We start from the raw sequence: 20,965 nt of genomic DNA, 5'->3' as shown, positions 1-20,965 counted from the left end.
TCGGTGAGACAGAGGGACAGAGAGACAGAGGGACAGAGGGACAGAGAGGGGATGAAACGGGGAGTGAGAAACAAAGAGACAAAAGCAGGGCGATAGGGCTGGGGTTGTGGCGCAGCGGTGGAGCGCTTGCCTAGTGCGTGTGAGGCGCTGGGTTGGAGCCTCAGCACCGCATGTAAGTAAATAAATAAAGGTCCGTGGACAACCAAAAAAAAAAAAAAAAAAAAGAGCGCTGGATGGAGTGACACAGGAAGGGGATAAGATGGGGGAGAGGGGACTGAAGAAGAGAGAGGAAGGTGGCAGGTGTCTGCAGACATCAGCCTCAGATTCTATCCGGATGATAAACTAGGTTGTCAAGCTGAAGAAACCAAGGGAAAGTGTGCAGATGGGAGAGAGGGTGCGTGTGAGAGAAGTACAGCAGGCCTCGTGTATGTGGAATAAGTGGGCGATGGAATAATGAAATGTACTCTTATGCCATTAAAATTTTTATTTTTTAAATTATAAGAGAATTAACTTTTATCTTTCAGTGTAAAGTTCTATGAATTTTAACATGCGTATGGATACATGTAATAACCACTATGATCAGAAAACAGAGTTTTGTCACTCCCCAAATCCCTCCCCAACTACCCAACTACCCCTGTGTAGTTGTCCCCCGCCAAGACATCCCCCCTCTGCCAAGAACCTATTCCTTCTGCGTCCTATTTTCTTCTTTTGAAAATGGCATGCAATTGAAATGTGTAACCTTTGGCAACCGGATTCTTAAAAGTATAATGCTTTCTAATTTTTCCACACTGTTGTAATACTAGTTTATTTTAATTTCTGCATATTATTCCACAGTATGGTTGTACCAAAGTGTATTTACTCATTAAAGGATACTTCGTTTTCCCAATTCTGCTGTCGACGTTCATGTAAGGATTGTAGGAATATATACCTTCTTTTATTTAGGAAAAATACCCATACCCAGGAGTGGGACTGCTGAATCATGTAGTAAATATATGTTTGATTTTACCAGTCAGTGGCAAGCTTTTTTTTCTTTTTTTCAGTGATGGGGATTGAACAAGGGTCTGAGGCAAGTGCTCTACCACTGAGCTAAACCCCTAACCAAGTGGTAAACCATTTTTAAGAGCAGCTGTGCCCTTCCTCATCTGTTCTTTTGAGATTTGGGATCAGTGTTTGACCACATCCTGATCTTCAGCTTTTGCTTCAGCCTTGGCCATTGAAAGGTGGAATAGCTAAATGCCATTTATGGCATTCTTCATCCTGTGAGTGGGTAATGACATGTGAATGTGTAGATCACCATCACATCTCCTCAGTGCAACAATCTCCAGTGACATGAACATGCACACTATTTATATGCTCATTCATACAGAGAGAGTATGAAGATTTGTTGTTAATAGCTGAGTGTATTTATTTATTTATTTGTGGTGTCAGGGATTGAACTCAGGGCCACTTAACCACTGAGCCACAACCCAACCCTTTATTTACTTAAATTTCTCGCTGAGTTGCTTAAGGCCTCACTAAATTGCCGAGGTTGGCTTCAAACGTGTGATTCTCCAGCCTTAGCCTCCTGAGTTGCTGGGATTACAGGTCTGTACCACTGAATATCTACAATTAAATTTAGGTATTCTAAATTCCGTATGTAACTTGTAGTGCAAAATCTGATAATGTGCTTTATATATTGAAATTCTAACAGTTGAAATATTATGAATGTGTGTAGGTATACATATATATACACATATATATTACAAGTATTGCTATAATAATTATTGAGGATTATGAAAGGTATGAATGTTGTGTAATAAGCAAGAACTTTCAATTAAAATACATTGACAATATGAATATTAAGAATTTGTGATATCTGAATAACTTTAGAAAGAACATTACCTCCTTTCTGAGCCTACAAATATTTATAAAAATGTAAATGACACCACAGGCTAGGTGTGGTGGTGCACTCCTATAGTACCAGTGACTTGGGAGACTGAGGCAGGAGGATTGCAAGGTTGAGACCAATGTGGGAAACTTAATAAGATCCTGTCTGAAAATGAAAAATAAAAAGGGCTGGGAATGTAGCTCAGTGGTAAAGTACCACTGGGATTCAATTACGGGTACCACCACCACCCCCCAAAAAAAAAAAAAATGCTACCACAGGTTATGTAATAAAGATTAGACATCCTTACTGTAATTACTATAAAATTATTTGGTACAATTTCTTCATAAGAGGAAACAAATAATCTTTATAAAAATAATTTTTAGTTGTAAATGGACACAATACCTTTATTTATTTTATTTATTTATTTTTATGTGATGCTGAGGATTAAACCCAGTGCCTCACTGAGCCACAACCCCAGCCCCAGGAAACAATCTTTAGAAACTAATGTTTAACTATTCAATTTCATTTAGTCTGTGAATCATTTTAAAAATCACTATTTGGTAATTTTTCACAAATTAGGAAAATAAAAGCAGAATATCAACTTGGTTACCTTCAAATTTCACAAGGAGAAAAAAAACATGCAACATACACACGATAAATCATGTTTGAGATATGACAAGATTAAAAATATGAAGAGATAAAGAAAAGTAGAAAGTGTAGATTAAAATAAGGCACCCCAAACATATTTGTTCTCTAAACAGTGGCTTTACAGGAGTGTTTTTTTTTTAAATATTTTTATTAGTTGTTGATGAACCTTTATTTATTTATTTGTATGGGGTGTGGAGAATCAAACCCAGTGCCTCACACACACTAGGCAAGCGCTCTCACTGAACCACAATCCAAGCCCCTACAGGAGTGTTTTTAATATGAGTTATTCACTGTTTGGAATCTGTAAACATTCATGTTTTTTAAAGCTTGTGGAAATAATTACTATATGCTAGTAACCATTTTCAAGTAAAGAGAACAAACTTTTTGATATTGCCCAAGCTATTAATTCTACATATTGATTTCTTTTTAAAAACATTCCTAAAACTTTGTGATTTATATCCATTATGCACAAAATGTTAATTATTAAATTTGCTACCACAGCATCTGGCATATGGCACAGTTGAATATGAAGAATCAAAGATTTCACCATGTGGAATATTAGTGACAAATTCAAATGTACTTCTGCTTTCCCTACTTAATGAGAGATTCCTGGATATCACACATGTAATAAATCTGACCTCAAAAAAATTATCGAATATTTTCTCTTCAATAAGGGGAAGTGCACACAATTCTCATTGCCTACACAATAAACATGAGAAAGGCCTTGAGCACATATACACTATAGTTTGTTCACATCTTAAGTCTTATATTCAGAGAATGGTTTTAGCTTATGTTGGTTTTAATAGAAAATTACTGGCTGTAAGCAGAAATATTTCCATATTTTTTTCTTCAGCTAATAACAAATTATCTGATACACAAATATTTGAAATTGTCACATACATTTGCAAGATATTTAAAAAGCTGGAACAGAAGTTATTACAGCTTTCAAAGGTAATAAATGAAAGTTTTTATTTTGTATTTTCCAGCAAAGATTACCAGTGTATCAAGATTTACTAATAACCAGTGATTGCTTGCAGAGAAAGAAGTTTGTCTGAATTTGCTGAATAAATTTATAAAGAGTGCACATATATTTTCCACAATTTCTGTTGAAAAGATCTTCTGCTGACCCTGCTTCAAGGAAGATGCTGAAATCAGTGTGCATGCAAGGAAAGCCGAGCTGCAGGTAGAAACTGATTATTTAGTTAACTTGAAAACCAGTTAAATTGTTCCATTGTCACATTTCTAGATCCCAACTTTAAGGCCAAATTTTTCTCTATTTGCATAGCAGCAAAAAAATTAGAAAATAAAAATAAGAATACAGTGCTAGGGCTGTAGCTCAGTGGTAGAGCACTTGCCTAGCATGTGGGAGGCACTGGGTTAGATTCCTCAGTACCACAAAATAAATAAATAAATAAATAAATAAATAAATAAATAAATAAAATAAAACAAAGGTATTGTGTCTATCTAAAACTTAAAAAAACAAGAGTACAACAATCTTAAATCTGCTTCTGAAAGTATATTGTTTCTTCAAATAATATAAAAACTTTAGTCAACAAAATTGCTTAATGAAATGCTGTTACCATCCCAAAATCAAGACCAAGAGTTAAGTAGGAAGAAAGTCTTTGCCATAAATTTCTGTTAGAGGAAGAAATATTTAATAAGTTGGTGGTAATATTACCATATCATATAGGCAGAGCTAGTTTTCCTGCTCTGTGGAGTTCAGCTGAAAAGTGTCTTGATAAGTGTTGCACATGTCCCTGCTTAATAATCATAGGACCATCTAACAATCGACAGGGCTTTGAAATTACTGCTCTTGCCCTATAAGGTCAAACTTTTAAATTATAACAGCTACATTTTTAATAATAAAAGTATAAAATAATTTTATTGGGAAGAATTTCAGATTTTTTTCTCGTATCTTCTAAGTTTCATTCTATGGTGATATTGGATTCTGAGAATGCTAATATTACCTTTCAAATATTCCCCACTTGACCAAGATGTACACTCAGGTAGATCTCAAATTATATACTGCATAAGTAACTACCGTCTAGATATAATAGTATGTCCAAGAGTAGGTGTCCCAACAGGGGGTCCCCATAACTTTCATTAATTATAGATACGTTTACTGCTACTGACATTGACTTGATTGACTTGTTGCAAAAGGTTTGAGAGGATTTTGAGTCATGCGAATTTGAAAGGAGGAGTGTGCTGGAAACTCGGGTTTATCTAACTATATTACTATAACACACCGTTCAACACACAACCTCCATGGTTAACTTTCTTTTCACCCGTTCCTTTGCATAGACCCAACAAACCATAACTGCAAGCTTTATTTCTGCGAGCCTCAAGTATGTCACTCCAGACCAAGCCCCAGAGAGTCAATAATCCACGTAGGGTAAATCTGGTGCCAACTCGGGTCACGTAAGAGGTGAACCGCGCGCTTTAGCAGCCACATCTGTGATTTCTGCAAATGACACGGCTTCGTCATGGTTCTACCCACAGACGCACTCCAGCCTTGTCTCCCACCTGACTCTCGCACTCTTCGCGATTCCAAAACTCGCTAAATCGGAAGGTCATCCAGCAGAAGCTCTGCTTCTTCACTGGACCTTCATGAAGAAAAGCGCTCCCCAGATTGAGCCCTTGTTCGCAGCTGGGCGCTACACTACCGTCCGCTGGACTTCTCGGGGGAACGTGCGGAGGCCGCCCGCACTCTGGCTGGGCACTGCCAAGCTGGCCGCGCAGAAGCGGACCCGGGGGCGGGGCCCGCTGGCCCCGGGGGCCGCCAGGGGGCGCGCTGGCCGCGGCGGGCGGGCGGCTCGAGCCTGCGGCGCGTCTAGGCTGGCGCGGCTCCCCGCGCACTCGCTGCCCACAAAGCGCCGCTGCGGACCGCTGCGGGAAGCTGCCTCGGGACCAGCTCCGCGTCCGCGCGAGCCCCTGCGTGCGGGAAGGCAGGGCGGGGCCGGCGCCGCCTGCGGAGAGGACCGGGCTGCGGGGCCCGCGTGGGGCGGCGGCGGCGGCGACTCCGGGCCGGGCCGGGCAGCGCAGGGCCATGGCCGAGGCGGCCGCGGCTCCGGTAAGGCCGGCGGGCGAGGGCTGCGAGCGTGGAGGGCCCCGGCTGGGGGAGGCGGCGGCGGGCCGGGGCCGGCAGGCTCCTCTTCGGCCCGCCGCCACGTCGCCCGCGCCCGGCTCCGCGGCCGCAGCCCGCTCGGGGGCCGCCACCCGGACGGCGAGCTCGAGCGCGGGTCCGCGGCTCTCCCTCGGGTCCGCAGGTCCCGCGTCCTCGGGGTGGGGCCCCGGGCACCCCCGGTGGGCGGCCTCGAGCCGAGAGGGGCTGCCCCGTTTGGTGTCAGCCTGCAGAAACGGGGAGCGCGCTTGGGTTGGGCTGTTGCTGTGGTCCGCCGGCCATTCTCACGGCCGCGGGAGCTGTCGTCACCTAGTCCTCCCAGTGCGGCCACCTGCGCGCGAGGAGGTGGAGCCAGGTGTGCGCTCCGCAGACTGCGTGAGGACCGCGCTCACGCGCCGGGCCCTGCGGCGGCTGCGGCCAGCGCGGGCCGCGCGAGCGCTCCTGTACTGCGGGCCTGCAGTGGGCCCGGCATCCTCCCAACTGCCGGGGCCACGGAGGCGGCCGGCACAGCCCCTGCACACGGCCACTGAGAACCAGGAGGGAATGGTCAGTAGCAGAAGGGTTGGAAAGAGTTCCCTGGACTTGCCACGGAAGAAGCCTTTGGCTCCCTGCGGAGAGCAGTTTAGTGGAGCCAGACTGGTCCACTGAGAAGTGGCTTGAAAGTGGAAAAAGGAAGAGGAAAAAAGAGGGAGCAGCAGCAATGGGGTTGGAGAATAGAGCAGAGGGGAATGCCATCTTTACTCTTGCGGCTGTTTTTCCTTTTATCAAAAACATGTAATCCAATGTATGAAAAATAATATTTCAACAAGAATCAGTATACAAGATCACTAATGAGATTTTACAGCTTTTTCCATATCACGTCTTCAGAATCTCATGTATTTTATATACAGCACAGATCACTGGAACTGAGCACACTGCAAGTGCTCAGTGGCCACGTGTAGCCAGTGACTGGTACTGAACAGGACAGGTCTATCTAATGGAGAAGAATCTGTAGGGATTGGCATGTTGGTGATAAAAGAAACAATGTACCTAAAATGGTGGAAGGGGTTGGTGGCATTCAGAGTATAAGTGGAGAGACTGGCTTTAAGTAGGATGAAACTTTTTCCCTTGGGAGGGAATTACTGATGAGTCTCAAGAGGAAAACAATGTGAAGAAAAAGAGAAAGTTGAGAGAGTTTAGTTCTAACTACTCAAATTGTCATCTCAAAGTAGGAAGCCCTGTCATCTCCTGAGATTGAGGGGACTGCAATGCCAACTGAAAAGTCTTTCTGCTCACTGCTGTGTTCCCAGGCACCATCGCCTGGGAGCTTGTTAAAAACTAAGAATCTCCATTTTCCTCCCAGACCTGCTGAATCAACATGTGTTTTAAGTACAGATGATTCTTAGGCATGTTAACTTGAGAGTTTGTAGTGGCTTTATGGAATGGGAAAAGATGCCTGGAGAGCACCAGGCAGTGTTGTCCCCACTGAGCTAGACTAGCCTGTTGATGTGCAGACAGTAGTTCACAGGAGAGGTGAAGTGAGAATATGGTGGTATGTGAAGCCGAAAGAGGGGAGTTTGTGGAGTTAGAAGGCTCTGCAGAGGTCATCCTCGTTCGACCTCCTATTTGTTGTAGGAATGTCTTCCTTCTATGCCACTCTTTTTTTCAAAGTACATTCAGTCATATGGCAGCCTGTTATTTTTGTGGAAAGATCTAGTTCAAAATTATTACAGGTCAGAGTTTGCCTGAAAATTCCCACGTTGGGTCTAATCTGCCCTTTGGAGTAACACAATATAAGATTAAAAAAGCCCGTCTGTCTTCTGTTTTATAATCTTCAAATATTTGAGAACAGCCATCATATTTTCTGTAGACTCAACATCCCCAGCTTGCTCACTTCTTCCTGAATGTATGGTTGTGGTGTGTAAACAGGGTGGTGGACAGGGCGAGAGCATGAGTTTTTAAGGGATTTGCTTCAGGACACTAAGCTCAGTGAAACCTGAAAGAATCCTTGTGCAGTTTTGCCTGTTCCAGAGATAGCTAAGGCAGCAGCACCCTGAGTCTATGGGCCTCATATTAGAGGAAATGTGCCGGACTTGGTCTTAAAAAAACAGTTGGATTCACAGTCTTTCTGATTCTATCCCTGAACCACCAAAATGACCTCCAGAACAATGAGACTGATGCCAGCACTCTAAAACTGCACTAAAACTGTATGTAGATTAATCTCAACTGGACAATTAAGCAGTTCTTATCAGATTTTAGTTTGCGGTCCAGGGTTCCTTCTAACACTCTGTCTTGTCCCATCTCTCCACTGCACACAGACTTCTGAATGGGATTCCGAGTGCCTTACATCCTTGCAGCCCCTTCCTCTTCCTACACCCCCAGCAGCAAATGAGGCACACCTGCAGACCGCAGCCATCTCCCTGTGGACAGTGGTGGCCGCCGTGCAGGCCATAGAGAGGAAGGTGGAGGTCCACAGCCGGCGACTCCTACACCTAGAAGGCAGGACAGGGACAGCAGAGAAGAAGCTAGCCAGCTGTGAAAAGACAGTGACCGAGCTTGGGAGCCAGCTGGAGGGCAAGTGGGCCGTGCTGGGGACCCTGCTGCAGGAGTACGGGCTGCTGCAGCGGCGGCTGGAGAACCTGGAGAACTTATTGAGAAACAGGAACTTCTGGCTCCTGCGCCTGCCCCCAGGTATTAAAGGCGATGTCCCAAAGGTAATACCTCCTCTTCTAGGGTTGAGATAGTACTCTAGACTTCACACGGCAGTAAGCAATGGCTTGGTCGGTTACTTAGATATTCTTATTTCCTTTCACAATCTAAAAATGTTTTAGGTTGAAGGAACCATGAAGCTGTTTTGTGTTTATTTGAGAAGTATTCTGTATTTAATTTAGTGCCCTTTTACAGTGTCAAGCTTCAGATGGGAAAACTATCCTAGCCAAATTTGGCTATCTGGTAGGTGGATTTTTTCTTTCTTGCTTTCTCCTATCCTTATGTGTCACTTTTCTCCGTTAACCTATGTGCCAGAATCTTGATGAGGAAATTAAATCCAATATCAATCCATTTAAATTTGTTCCTGATTTTGGCGAAAAGCCAGAGGGGACAAGGTAAGGGATATACAGTCCGATGGTTAATGTAAGGACTGGGGATTATCCACAGATTAGGACTGATATAGCTCCTGTCCTTTAGCATCTTTACAGAAGAAGCATGTAGGGATGCTAGGGCCCCATGGCCCTTCTGGAGGAAATAGCCCGTAAAACATAAGGAGGTAAATATTATTCTAAAGCTGTGGAAGACAACCTTGAGGCAGCTAGTTTTCAAACATGCCTATTTCCTCATTCATTTGTTCAGTAAGTATCTCTTGAACACTTGCAGTTTGCTCATTGTACATTCTATGAAGGACACAGCAGTAAACAGCTCACTTAAGCTCAACTTACAATTTCCTGGGGAAAGGAAGCTACTACAAATACATCTATATTTGTATATACATTTGTATCAAAACAAATATATTTGCTTTGATCAAAAGTAAAGCAAAGTGCTATCTGGTGATCTATTTTCAAGCGGTTATCAGAGAAATTCTCATTAAGGAACAATATTTAAGCTGAGGCTGAAAGGGCCTAACTATGAGAAATCTGAGAAGAGCTTTCCAGGCAGAAAGAATAGCCGGTGCAAACTCCCAGAGGCACACACAGATGTGGAGCACAGGAAAAGGAAAAAGGCCAGTGAGCTGGCTGCATGCTTGAATAGGAGGAGCACGACAGGAGAAGTGGGTAGCGTCAGATCTCTTAGGGCAGAGTTGTTCAGCCCTCGCTGTACCTACGAATTAGCTGGTGGGCTTTTACAATTTGACTGGCATCACACCTAGATGGAGCCCAAGCATGGGTAATTTTCAAAGCCCCTTAGAAATCCTAATACATGAGTAGGATTGTGAATGACTGATGGAAGGCATTTAAGACAAGGCATGGGATTTGGATTTTAAACTTCAGTGTAATGAGAAGAAATTGGAGGGTTTAAGCAGAGGAATTGTATTGGTTTATATTTTGAAGAATCACTGGCTGCTTTGTAGAGAATGGATCTTGGGGGCCAGAACAGAAGAGGGAGGGAAAAGTGAGGCAGCTGTAATAGAGCGAGGACTGCTTGAATGCAGCAGGGGTGGAGGGGAGGAGTAGACAGAAGCTGGGGGTTTTGGCAGTAGAACTGACAGTGTTGCCTACTGATGGAAATTAGAAATGAGAAATTAAGAACAACGATGGTACACTCACGGGGGTAAGATGCTTAGAATTTGGTGTTCTAAGTATTTAAATTATATAATTCTCACAAGAGCCCTAATTTGCCCAAGGTTATATGGTTACTAACTGTAAATAACAGAGTTGTATTTTAATGGAGCTGACTCCAGAGAATAGATTCACTGAGTCTTTGACTCTAGTCTTGAAGAACTAGATAGATGGTGTTGGCCTTTCCTTAAGGGGAATACCTTGGGGAGGTGTGGCCTTGGAGTGGGAAGGAATTAGGAGTTCTCCTTGGGCAGTATGAGGTTTGAAAGGTCTGTGATACATTCCAGAGAGATGTTAAGTGGACACTGAAACTCAAGGGAGAGAGAAATATTTGGGAGTCTTTGACAGATGGTATTGTCAGTTATGCAAGTAGAAGGGATTATCCCAGGAGAGGAAATGGATAAACAAAAAAGGGTCCAGGAACAAAGTTCCAGAGGTAGGAGAAGCCAGCAGAGGAGGCTCACTCAGCTGGAGAGGCCAGGAAGGCAGGGAAAACACACACACAGAGGTGGGTGGTATCATAGGCCAAAGAGGAAAGCATACTTCCAGGTCAGAGTTGTCCTTGAGGTTGACTGTGCTCCTGGGAGGTCCACAGAGATAAGGACAGGAGCCTTGACAAGAGTTGTGTGAGTGGAGAAGTAGGGCTGGGAGGCCGAGCAGAGCAGTGCAGAGTGAGTGGCAAGAGGACAGGAGCTCGCTGGAGAGCATCAGGTTGTCTGTGCAGGGGCAGAGGAAGGTCAGAGTCCGTGTGATAGGGAGCTCCTGCCACATCCGATCTGTGTCTTGAGAACCTCTCCAGAGGTTGTTGGGGTCACTTAAATTTAGTATTTTTTAATAGAAAGGTAAAAGTAAGTTCAAGTTATTTTCTTACTGGGTAAGTGGCTAACATTAAAACTGCTCATCTTAAACTCCAAACTCATATAAAGTGATTTATTTTAAAGATTTCTTCATGAAATTAAATGCATTATAGCTAGTCAAAATGTACTGAAGATTAACTAGATTGAAATATGGGAAATAAACTTTTGTATCCTTGCTTTATTGAAAATGACCTTATTCTGTCCGTATATTTGAGTACTCAGTTCTAGATCCAAAATCATTTTCCCTCAAAAATTTCTTTCTTATTTTTTTTTAATTTATTTTTATTCTTTCCAGCTTTTAAAGGATCTTCCAAGTTGTCCACACATTTAAAGTCAATTGAAGGGTGTATTACTCCTATTTCCCACTCTACTAGGCAAAATGTCTATTTGGACAAAGTTATCAGTTTCATTAGTTTTTAAACATTGTTTTTGAATTTTTATTCATTTCTTGGTGCTGGGGATTAAAACTAGGGCCTCGCTCATGCTAAGCTTGTGCCCTATCACTGAGCTATACTACACTGCCCAGCCCTATTTATTTTGGCACGAGTGATTGAACCCAGGGTTGCTTTACCATTGAATCACATCCCCAGTCCTCTTCATTTTTTATTGAGACAGGGTCTTGCTGAATTGCTTAGGACCTGAATAAGTTGCTGAGGCTGGTCTCAAACTTGTGATCTCCTGCCTCAGCCTCCTGAGTTGCTGGGATTATAGGTGTAAACCACCATGCCTGGCACCCTCACCCCTATTTTATTTTTTTAATGTGGTAAAATATATGTAGAATAAATTTACCATTTTAACCAATTGTCACTTAATGTCACTAAAGTGACATTAACTATACTCACATGGGAGTAATCATGACCCTCATTTATTCCCAGATCTTTTTTATCTTCCCAAACTGAAACTCGGTGCTCAGTAAACACTAACTCCCCTTTCCCTGTGCCCCATCTTCCGCAGCCATCATTCTGCTGTGCCTGTGACTTGAGGACTCTAGGGATCTGCGCAGCACTTGTCCTCTTGTGCTCGTTTACTTCACTTGGCACGATGACCTCGTGGCTGATGCATGTTGCAGCGCAAGCCGGATGGCCTGCCTTTTGAGACTGAGAAATAGTTCATTTCCCTCAGAGTTTTAAAGTCTTTGGGGCCTTTGTCTCATGTCATCAGAGGCCACTGATGAAAAGTTTAATACCAAATCTATTCTCATTTGTTTATATTTTCTCTCTGGAAGTGTTTATAGTTGCTTTTCTAAATGTATTGAGAATATGTGTGGATATAGGTCTTTTAAAATTTACTTTGGACACTTAATGAGATCTTTCAGTCAGATGATTGGTGGCTTGGTGACTTTTAACTCTGAGAAGTTTTCTTTTGTAGTTTGTTTTTATATTTCACCTTGCTGTTCCTCTTTTCTTCCCTCCTTTCTTTCTGGAACTATCATTGGATAATGGATTTTTTAAAAAAACATTTAGTTGTAGGTGGACATGATACCTTTATTTTATGTAGTACTGAAAATCGAACCCAGAGCCTCACACATACTAGGCATGTGCTCTACCCCTGAGCTACAACTCCAGCCATGGATAATGGATTATTATCTTTATCTCTTAACTTTATCTTTTTTAGCTTTTTAGCTAGAGTTCTTTGATCTTTCCTTGACCTAATTTTTATTTTATCAATTATACATTTAATTTTCAAATGCTTATTTTCTACTCCTTTTTAAAAGCAGTCTGATTTTTTTTTTAAATGAATGCAAGGTATGCTTGAATTTCTCTGAGTGTGTGTATCAGAGGTTTGTTTTGGGTTTATTTTTCCTCTGGTATCATTTGTAGCATTTGTTCATCTTGGTGCAGTTAGGCATTTCTGAATATTGGGTAATCCTTGGTTCCTTATTCATAGTCATAATAAAAGAATTAGATTGTTTAATAATTCGAAATAGGAAGTCTCTGCCACCATACAGACCTGTTTAGCCAAAGGATCTGCCCTTTGTAGGAGAGGGCACTCTCCACAGATGCTTGGTATAAGTGGACTTCACATTAAGGTTCCCTGGCAGGGAGCAGAGAGGCAGGACGGTCCAGACAGAAGGAGCCACTGCTACCCTTAGCTGTTGAGTCCACGCTGTCTCCAGGCAGGTGGTTAAATTTCTTTAGAGATGAGGGCTCTGTTTCAGATTTGGGGAAATGCTGTTGTTACCCCTCTCGGGCAGGGCCGATGTGGCAAAGGACAGGTCCCTGTGCTAAAGATAGGCCTTTAAACCACGCTTCATAACCAGGTTTACTCCTATTCAGAGTGTCTGCCAGTTTTGGATTCAGAGTATCTCTGAATTCCTTGGCTTCTCCTGTGCATAGTTAGAGGAACAGCTGCCTCACTTAGACCTAACAACTGTCTCAGCCTCTGTCTCCGTGAGAATCTAATCAAAAACAGATCTGCTGATGGGCTGTCCAACTCATTCTTTGTGTGATTGTGGATCTAATCCCTTCCAACCTTATTTATTGCCATTTCTGTGGAATTCTGGAAAAAGAGGGGAAAAATGTATTTAGTTAAAAATTTGGAACAATAATCTTGTCTTGATCCTTAATTTTTGTCATTATTTTATGTATTTTATGCTGTAAGATAAAGCAGATCTTTTTTGTAGATAGGTTAAATAAAAACAAACTATCAAATTTACAAGTCTACACTGTCAACCCCATTTTGTCACCGAGCAGGATGTGAAGATAAGTGGTTTATTGTTCTAGCCCCAAGGAACAAAATTTCTAGTAAGGAGAAAATGTTGATACAAGTGAAGCAACTAGGAAAAAATAAAATATTATTTATAGCTAAATAATAGCTATAAGCATCATATAGACCTTGGGACCTTAAAGGCTGTATTAAATTTATGAAAGGAGTGTAAGACCTATAAAATACCAGTGAGTTGTGATCTTATAAGTTACTATCCAGTGTAAAGTATACAGTCTGGACAGTGGCGTAGAGTAGTTAGTATGTGTTCAGCTGAATTGAAGTGTCTTGTTGACTTGTTAGCGTGGTTTCTCTAGAGTAAATGGCAGAGGATCTGTCATCTGCAGCAAGGCATGACTGTTGCTAGGAACAGCCAGCTCACCTGCTCTGTGTATAAACATTAAATGACACTTTACTCCTGAACAAGCCAGCCTGAGTGTCAAGTCAGATGTAGTTCTAATATAAATTAAAATTACATTTATCCTTAATCAATCTGCCCTTGTGGAGTTGAGAGTTGAGTGTTGAGTGTTTTTTTAGTTTGTTTGTTTGGTTTTAAATCATATCCCAAAGGCCTGAGTATCTCTGGGTGACCTGGTACCCTTGGAGGTGTTTCTCTTTGTTTTGTTCTTTCTTTCTTTCTGAGATGGTGTCTTGCTGTATTGCCCCCAAGCTGGTCTTGAACTCCTAGGCTCAAGCAATCCTTCTGCTTTAGCCTCCTGAGTAGCTGGGACTGCAGGCACGTGCCACCATGCCTGGCTAGCATTGGATTTCTAAAGTGGGGAGACCCTGATCTCTTACAGGGGTGACTACCAGCAAGGTGTAGGTCACTCTGAAACAGTTAACCATCAGCCTCTGCTGGAGAAGGTGCAGTCATCAGGGGCTGAGGGCCATCAGAGTCACACTTAAGATCAATGTGGGGTCAGGATACACAACACTATTATCCCACAAAGAGGTAGGGGCAGCTCACAGAGAATTCCCAAGGCATGTTACTGAGGTCAGAAAGTGGTCAAAGAATGACAAAGATGTTAGGAGGGCAGGCAATAACGGAGACTGGAAGCATAAGCAAGTCCCCTTCCTCCAAGAAGGCTTCCCTGAGGCAGGCAACACAGGTGCCCACTACGCGTGTTCACTCAACAAACATTTGATTGGGCTGGGATGGCTCGGTGATAGAGCACTTGCATAGCATATGTGAGGCACCGAGATCAATTCTCAGCACCGCATATAAGGAAATGAATGAAATAAATGTCCATCAACAATTTGAAAAATTTTGGTGAAGACCTCATGTGGGATTTGATTAAGTCATGGTCCCTCTCTTCCAAAGAGTCACACCTGGCTGGATCTGGCCACACACCTATAATAGGTGGCAGCTAGGGCAGGAGGACTGCAAGTTCAAAGTCAGCCCCAGCAATTTAGCAAGGCCCTATGCAATTTAGTGAGACCCTGCCTCAAAGATTAAGAAAAGCGGGGAGAGGGAGGGAGGGACTGGGGATGTTGGCTAAGTGGTTAAGTGACTCTGGGTTCAATCCCTGCTACCAAAAAACAAAAAACCCAAGTGTCACATCTGTTGATTCTAGCTAGGTGACTTTGTTTCCTCTCTCCCCACAGCAGTTGTACCCAGCCAGGTCCTCACTGGCTCCTCAGCTGAACCCCAGCCCGACTTCCCACTCCACATCTCACACCTTGCCCTCCAGCCAATAGGATGGAGTGCTGTTTGAACAAGCCCCATGACACCTCCTACTTTGGTGATGTCCCCTCCATTTAGAATGTCCTTGTTATCCTTAAGGACCAGTGCAAAAGTCACCTCTCTTAAAGCCTTCTCTAGTGTCCCATATCTAAAATAATTGTTCTTTGAATTTATATGGCCCTTTGACTCCACTTAATTTTCTACCTTGTGTTAGGTTCCCTTAATAGCCTATAAGCTCAAGACTTTCTGATTTAGACTTGCTCCTGCCTCTTTTGGACTATGCATATGGTAGCTACTCCAATTTTTTTTCTATCAAAGCATTTCTTTTTTTAAAGAGATATTTTTAGGTATAGATGGACACAATACCTTGATTTTATTTATTTATTTTTATGTGGTGCTGAGGATCAAACCCAGAGCCTCACACGTGCTAGGCAAGTGCTCTACCACTGAGCTACAACCCCAGCTCCTATCAAAGCAGTTCTTAAAGTGTGATCCACAGATCCCAGAGGGTCAGAGAGGGCAAAATTGTTTTCATAATAATATCGGGACATCATTTATCTCTTTTACCATCAGCATTTGCACTGACAGTCCAAAAATAGTGGTGGGTAAAACTGCTGACAGCACAAATCAAGGCAGATGCAACACATTTACTGGAAGTCCTTCACCACTGTGCACTTAAAGCAAATGAAAAAAAATTCACTTAAGAATGGCTTGATGAGTAGTAAATATGTTAGTTTTATTACATGTTGACCCTTGAATATCTGTCTTTTTAATTTTCTGTGTGACGAGATGGAAATACACATAACACATTTCTCCTTCATACCCAGAACAACTTATAATTAATTGTCTTTAAGAAAAGTACTTGGGCAGTTGTTTCAGTTGTGAACTGAACTAACTGGTTTTTTTTCCCATGTAACATTTCTGCTTGAAAGAGTAACTGACACACAAGCAGACAGTTTCTTGAAAATGATTAAGTTCTTTCAAGAAAAATAATTATTACCAATGATAATGTAAAATTAGAATTCTTTCAAATGAAAATTAGAATTCACTGCCAGGAACTTAACAGTTTTATAAAACTTAGGTAGTCATATTAATTAATGTCATTTAAAGTTTTTTTTTTTTTTTTTTGAAATATGTCACCATTGGGAAGATCTGCCTAACTCAGAGAATCAGTATTTTCCAAATGACCAGCATAGATTGTTATAAAATCACAAAGGGATATTAGGTCATTTAAAGTGCAAAATAGGCAAAAGTTCATTTGATATTGCTTCAGATTCTGCATTGTAGCTAATAATTAGACACTAGCACTTGTAGAGTTTTGGTGTAGAATTCAGGGGAAAAAATATACATAATCAACTACAAGATTTTTTAATATTCCCACTCTATTCTAGTTTCACATTGTTAGTCCAGCTTTTCTTCATATACTTCAACCCAAACAATGTATTGTACTAGATAAAATACAGAAATCCAATGATTTTCCTTTAATTCAAACATTAAAGACATTTGCAAAAACTCATGATGCCACTAATTTGTTTTGCTTAGCACAATATCTTATGAAAATTAACTTGCAATGAATTTGTTATTTTATTTTAAATTTTTATTTTTTGGTACCAGGGATTGAACCCAGGGGTGCTTAACCACTTGAGCCACATCCACAGCCCTTTTTTATTTTTTATTTAGAGACAGGGTCTTGCAGAGTTGCTTAGGGCCTTGCTAAATTGCTGAGGCTAGCTTTGAACTCCCAATCCTCCTACCTCAGCCTCCTGAGCCACTGGGATTACAGGCGTGTGCCACTGCACATGGTGAATTTGTTATTTTGAATTAATGCATATTTTTTAAAATTCTCTTTTTCTAATATAGTAAATACTAATAGACATTTAAATGCTAGCTTAATAATTTTTAAGAGGTTACAGTGGTCTGAGACCACTGTGCTGTGAGACAGATCACAGTTCTGTCTCAGGGTTGGGGTCATGGCTCCTGTCCTCCAGTAGGCACATCCCTCTTCTGCCTGCTGCCTGCGCTGTGTTCTCGAGTCTCCCTCCGCTGAGTCGCACCTCTCCTCTTCTCCCTGCGTCGTCCTGAAGTCCAACCTGGCCGTGGCCTTCCTAGCCTGTGGCGCAGCTCCCTCCCTGGGACGACTCCGCCTACTCCTGCCTCGTGTTCCCGGCTCAGGTCTAACCTGACCCTGACCCTGACCCTAACCCTAACCCTAACCCTAACCCTAACCCTAACCCTTTCTACGTCCTCAAGAAACTTACCACGAAAAGATGCGTAGGGACTTTTTTCATCCTTGCATGTTTGAAATGTCTTTAATTCTATATGGGATTGGTATTTTAGCTCATTTTAAGGTTTTGTGAAAAAAATTTTAATTTTGGGAAAAAAAGTACACATACATACATATACATATAAATATATATACCTACTTTAGCAACAATAGTCTCTTGTTTTCTCACTGTCCTTTTCCCACAGCATCCTGTTGTTACTTTATGGGTAAAAAGTTTTCTCAAATATTTATGGTAATACTAATTAGAGAAGTATTTTTTTATTTATATGCTTAATAATTCTGTTCATTATTACTCCCCCTCCACCCCACTCATTCTTTTTTCCTTTTTCCTATTTCCTTGTTCATATCACAGGCTTTCTGTAAGAGGTCACTGATTCTTAGTAGTTAATTCATATTTAAGAATAAAACTAGGGCTGGGGATATGGCTCAGTTGGCAGAGCATTTACCTAGCAAGCACAAGGCCCTGGGTTTACTCCCCAGCACCACAAAAATAAAATAAAATAAAATAAATCTAGGGCTGGGGTTATGGCTCAGTGGTAGAGCTCTTGCCTAGCACATGTGAGGCACTGGGTTTAATCATCAGTACCTCATAAAAATAAACAAAGATATAGTGTCCATCTACAACTAAAAAAATACTAAAAAAAAAAAAAAAAAAAAAAAAAGAATAAAACTACAAAGCTGCTGCATGGTAGAAGAGCCAGCCACTGTGGTGTGTGTTACACCAGGTACTAGTGTCCAGGCTGGGTGGCTCAGTCTCCCAGAGCCTTCCTGTTTTTGCTGCAGGAGAATTATCTAGCTTTAGCCCAGTCTGCCTGGGAGGTGAGGGATTCCATTTGCTTATGACTATTCTCTCAACAAAACTCTGACCCCCAGGTAGGTGGAATTCATTATTGTCTTCCGAATGCACTCCTCATTTTTCTTGTTTACATGCTTATCCCATTCTTATTAGGACTAGCCAAAATTCCATCTCACAAGAGTCATCCCAGCCCCATTATAACTGTGTATCTAAAATTTCTTTTCCATGTCATTAATTTACATGCCCATTTTGGGAAGAAACCATATTTTAATAATCTTGGAGCTTAGAGAGAACCTTATACATAAAGGATACTCAGTTTTTCTTGTGGGAGTTAAACACTGCTTTGCAGTTGTTCCTAACTCTGAATGACTGTTTACAAGTAATTGACGCACCCTCCCAAACACAGCCCTAGAGTTTATCACCTCCCTCCTTGGGAGCATCTGAACTAGAGGCTAGGCTCTGCCTTAAGTTTCTCCTGTATCTTTTCACTGTTTCACATAGTATTTTGCAACTAAGAAGACACTTAAAAAGATTTATTGGGGCTGGGGAGATAGCTCAGTCGGTAGAGTGCTTGTCTTGTAAGCACAGGGCCCTGGGTTCGATCCCCAGCACCCCCCCCAAAAAAAAAGATTGATTGAGGGGGAGTGGGCAGCAATCTGAGGTGATGTCTTGGCCCCACATCCCTGATAAGGCAGTCCACTGAACAGGAGAGAGGCTTTTCTCAGTGCCTGCCACCCTTTGCTTTCAGGGCTCTCATGGGATATCTCGGATTTCCCCAAGGTTCGAAGTCTGACTGTCCTCCACACCTCATTGCCGTCTCCTCCTTCTTGCTCCACCTGCTCTTTGCTGCTCTTTGCTAAGGATCCTGCCAGGTGTTGTGGGCTCTGCCAACACCTTGAGTGTGGGACCATATCTCTTAATCCCAGTGCCTCTAGGAGATGAGTTGAGTGGATGTCAATGGTCAGAGCTATGGAAGTGTCCCCTATAGCAAGTCCAGCCAGAACACAGATCAGCATTGTATGTGTAGTACTGGCAATTGAACTAAGGGCCTTGTGCAAGGTAGACAAGCACTCTCCCACTGAGCTCCCCAGCCTTGCTCTTAAGTGTTATGTGTACTCATTGCAAGGAGTGTGTATGAGTCTGGTATTTTTAGAAATATATTTTTCTTTAGTTATAGATGGACACAATACCTTTATTTTATTAATTTGCTTTTTTATGTGGTGCTGAGAATCAAACCCAGTGCCTCACACATGCCAGGCGAATACTCTACCACTAAGTCACAACCCCAGCCTGAGTCTGGTATTATGACCTGCAGAGGAAAAGAAAATATTCCTGGAAAGAAAACTGGGACATTAAGAAAGCTAGAGCTTAGTTTTATGTGGTTGTTAGCTCACTTTCCAAAGTGGACACTTTCCTCAATATTTCCCCCTTCTGGTCCAGTGCGCTGACAAATTCTCAACCTGCACTCAAGCTGTTAACCAATGAAAGGTAAGGATGTGTACATCATAAAACTAGTCATTAGTCTCTGAAAGCAAGACATACAAGGTTGCAGAATGAATACCTAAGTTACAATGAATTCAAGTGCCTGTTAAGTAAAAAGCAAACACACCAAGAAAAATTTCAACTGTGCTTCAAGAGCTCGGAGAGGAATTAGAAGAGAAAACCAAAGACTTAGGAGAAATCAAGCTGCACATATCAACGCCACAGAAAATGAACTTGTTAAGAGCCAAATATAACAAGAATTAGAAACTGCAGTGAGAGTATATTTTTGGAATCTGGGTGAAGGGGAAAAGTATTGAGTTGAATATTATCAGCTTCTCCATGACATGTTTCTCAAATCAGAACCTGAACACCAAAAACAGAATTTAAAGGTGTTTTAGAAAAAAAGAAATATGAGTCAGAGATTGCAAACCCGGAGAAAGATGAACTGATGTTGGTCCTCCAAGAGGCAGCACCAGAATGGAGTGGCTTGTCCAAAAAAAGTCTCCTTGTTTCAGAAATTAAAATATTAAGAGGCAGACAGCAGAATTAAGGGCTGAAAAAGAGAATGCTGGTGCTCAGGTAGAAAATGGCTAAAGAATACAGGTGTGGTGGTTGGCAGATATTCAGGCTACATTCAGATCCCTGGAGACTGAAAAACTATTGGGCTGAATTCTTGGAAAGAAAGCTATAATTGGGTGGGGGTGGAGCTTAGTAGTTGAACACCTGGCCACTGGACTTAAAGTTCCTGGGTTTGCCCCAACTGTTGGGGCAAAAGTGTTGGGATTCTCCCATCAGCCACTGAGTGCCATGTGCTCTCAGTAGGAAAGGAGCACAGCAGCACCGTGGCACATGTCTGTAGTTTAGCTCTGTAGGAGCAGGTGGCAGCAGGATTGCTTGAGCCCCAGACATCAAGGCCAGCCAGGGGAAAATAGCAAGACCACATCTCTGAAAGAAAAAAATGATCCTAAATTAATATATAAAGTACAAGCTGCCAAAGAATTAGGTTATAAAAAATTTAAGGCACAACAAAATGAAAAGCTGGAGTTCAAGAACAATTTAGCATAATAGAGAAAATTAAAAGTGGAACTTGGTGTCTGGAAGCTCTCTGAAAACGATGTGTGTGAAGAGAAATTTGCTCCATACGTGACAAAAGAGTCGGCCAGAAGGGATCTTCATGGTATAAGGCTAAACCATCAACAAACTGTGAACCCTGAAAATGCAGAGAAAGGGAAAAATGAAAATTCTGACCTGAAACAGCAAAGGAGTTTGCTGT

At 42.0% G+C, this 20,965-nt stretch overlaps 1 protein-coding gene across 6 annotated transcripts in view; it reads left to right on the top strand.

Annotated features, from left to right (window-relative positions):
- Window positions 1-5,130: 5,130 nt before the first annotated feature.
- The window catches only part of Znf398 (zinc finger protein 398), a 35,094-nt gene continuing 19,259 nt past the window's right edge, over window positions 5,131-20,965 (top strand). For 4 of the 6 annotated variants that reach the window (XR_007109844.1, XR_007109846.1, XR_007109845.1 and 1 more), the window contains exons 1-2: window positions 5,228-5,585; window positions 7,934-8,329. Coding sequence is in view for 3 of the 6 variants with exons in the window: in XM_047561506.1 (XP_047417462.1) it covers window positions 5,562-5,585; window positions 7,934-8,329 (420 nt within the window). In the remaining 3 variants the exon portion in view is untranslated. Of the gene's footprint in view, window positions 5,586-7,933; window positions 8,330-20,965 lie in introns of all 6 variants that reach the window. The other 2 variants (XM_047561508.1, XM_047561509.1) reach the window with 1 other exon arrangement.

The sequence above is a fragment of the Sciurus carolinensis genome, chromosome 8 (assembly GCF_902686445.1).
Source record: "Sciurus carolinensis chromosome 8, mSciCar1.2, whole genome shotgun sequence".
Taxonomy (NCBI): Eukaryota; Metazoa; Chordata; class Mammalia; order Rodentia; family Sciuridae; genus Sciurus; species Sciurus carolinensis.
The sequence above is the reverse complement of the archived record's forward strand: the minus strand, read 5'-3'. Positions and strand labels throughout refer to the sequence as shown.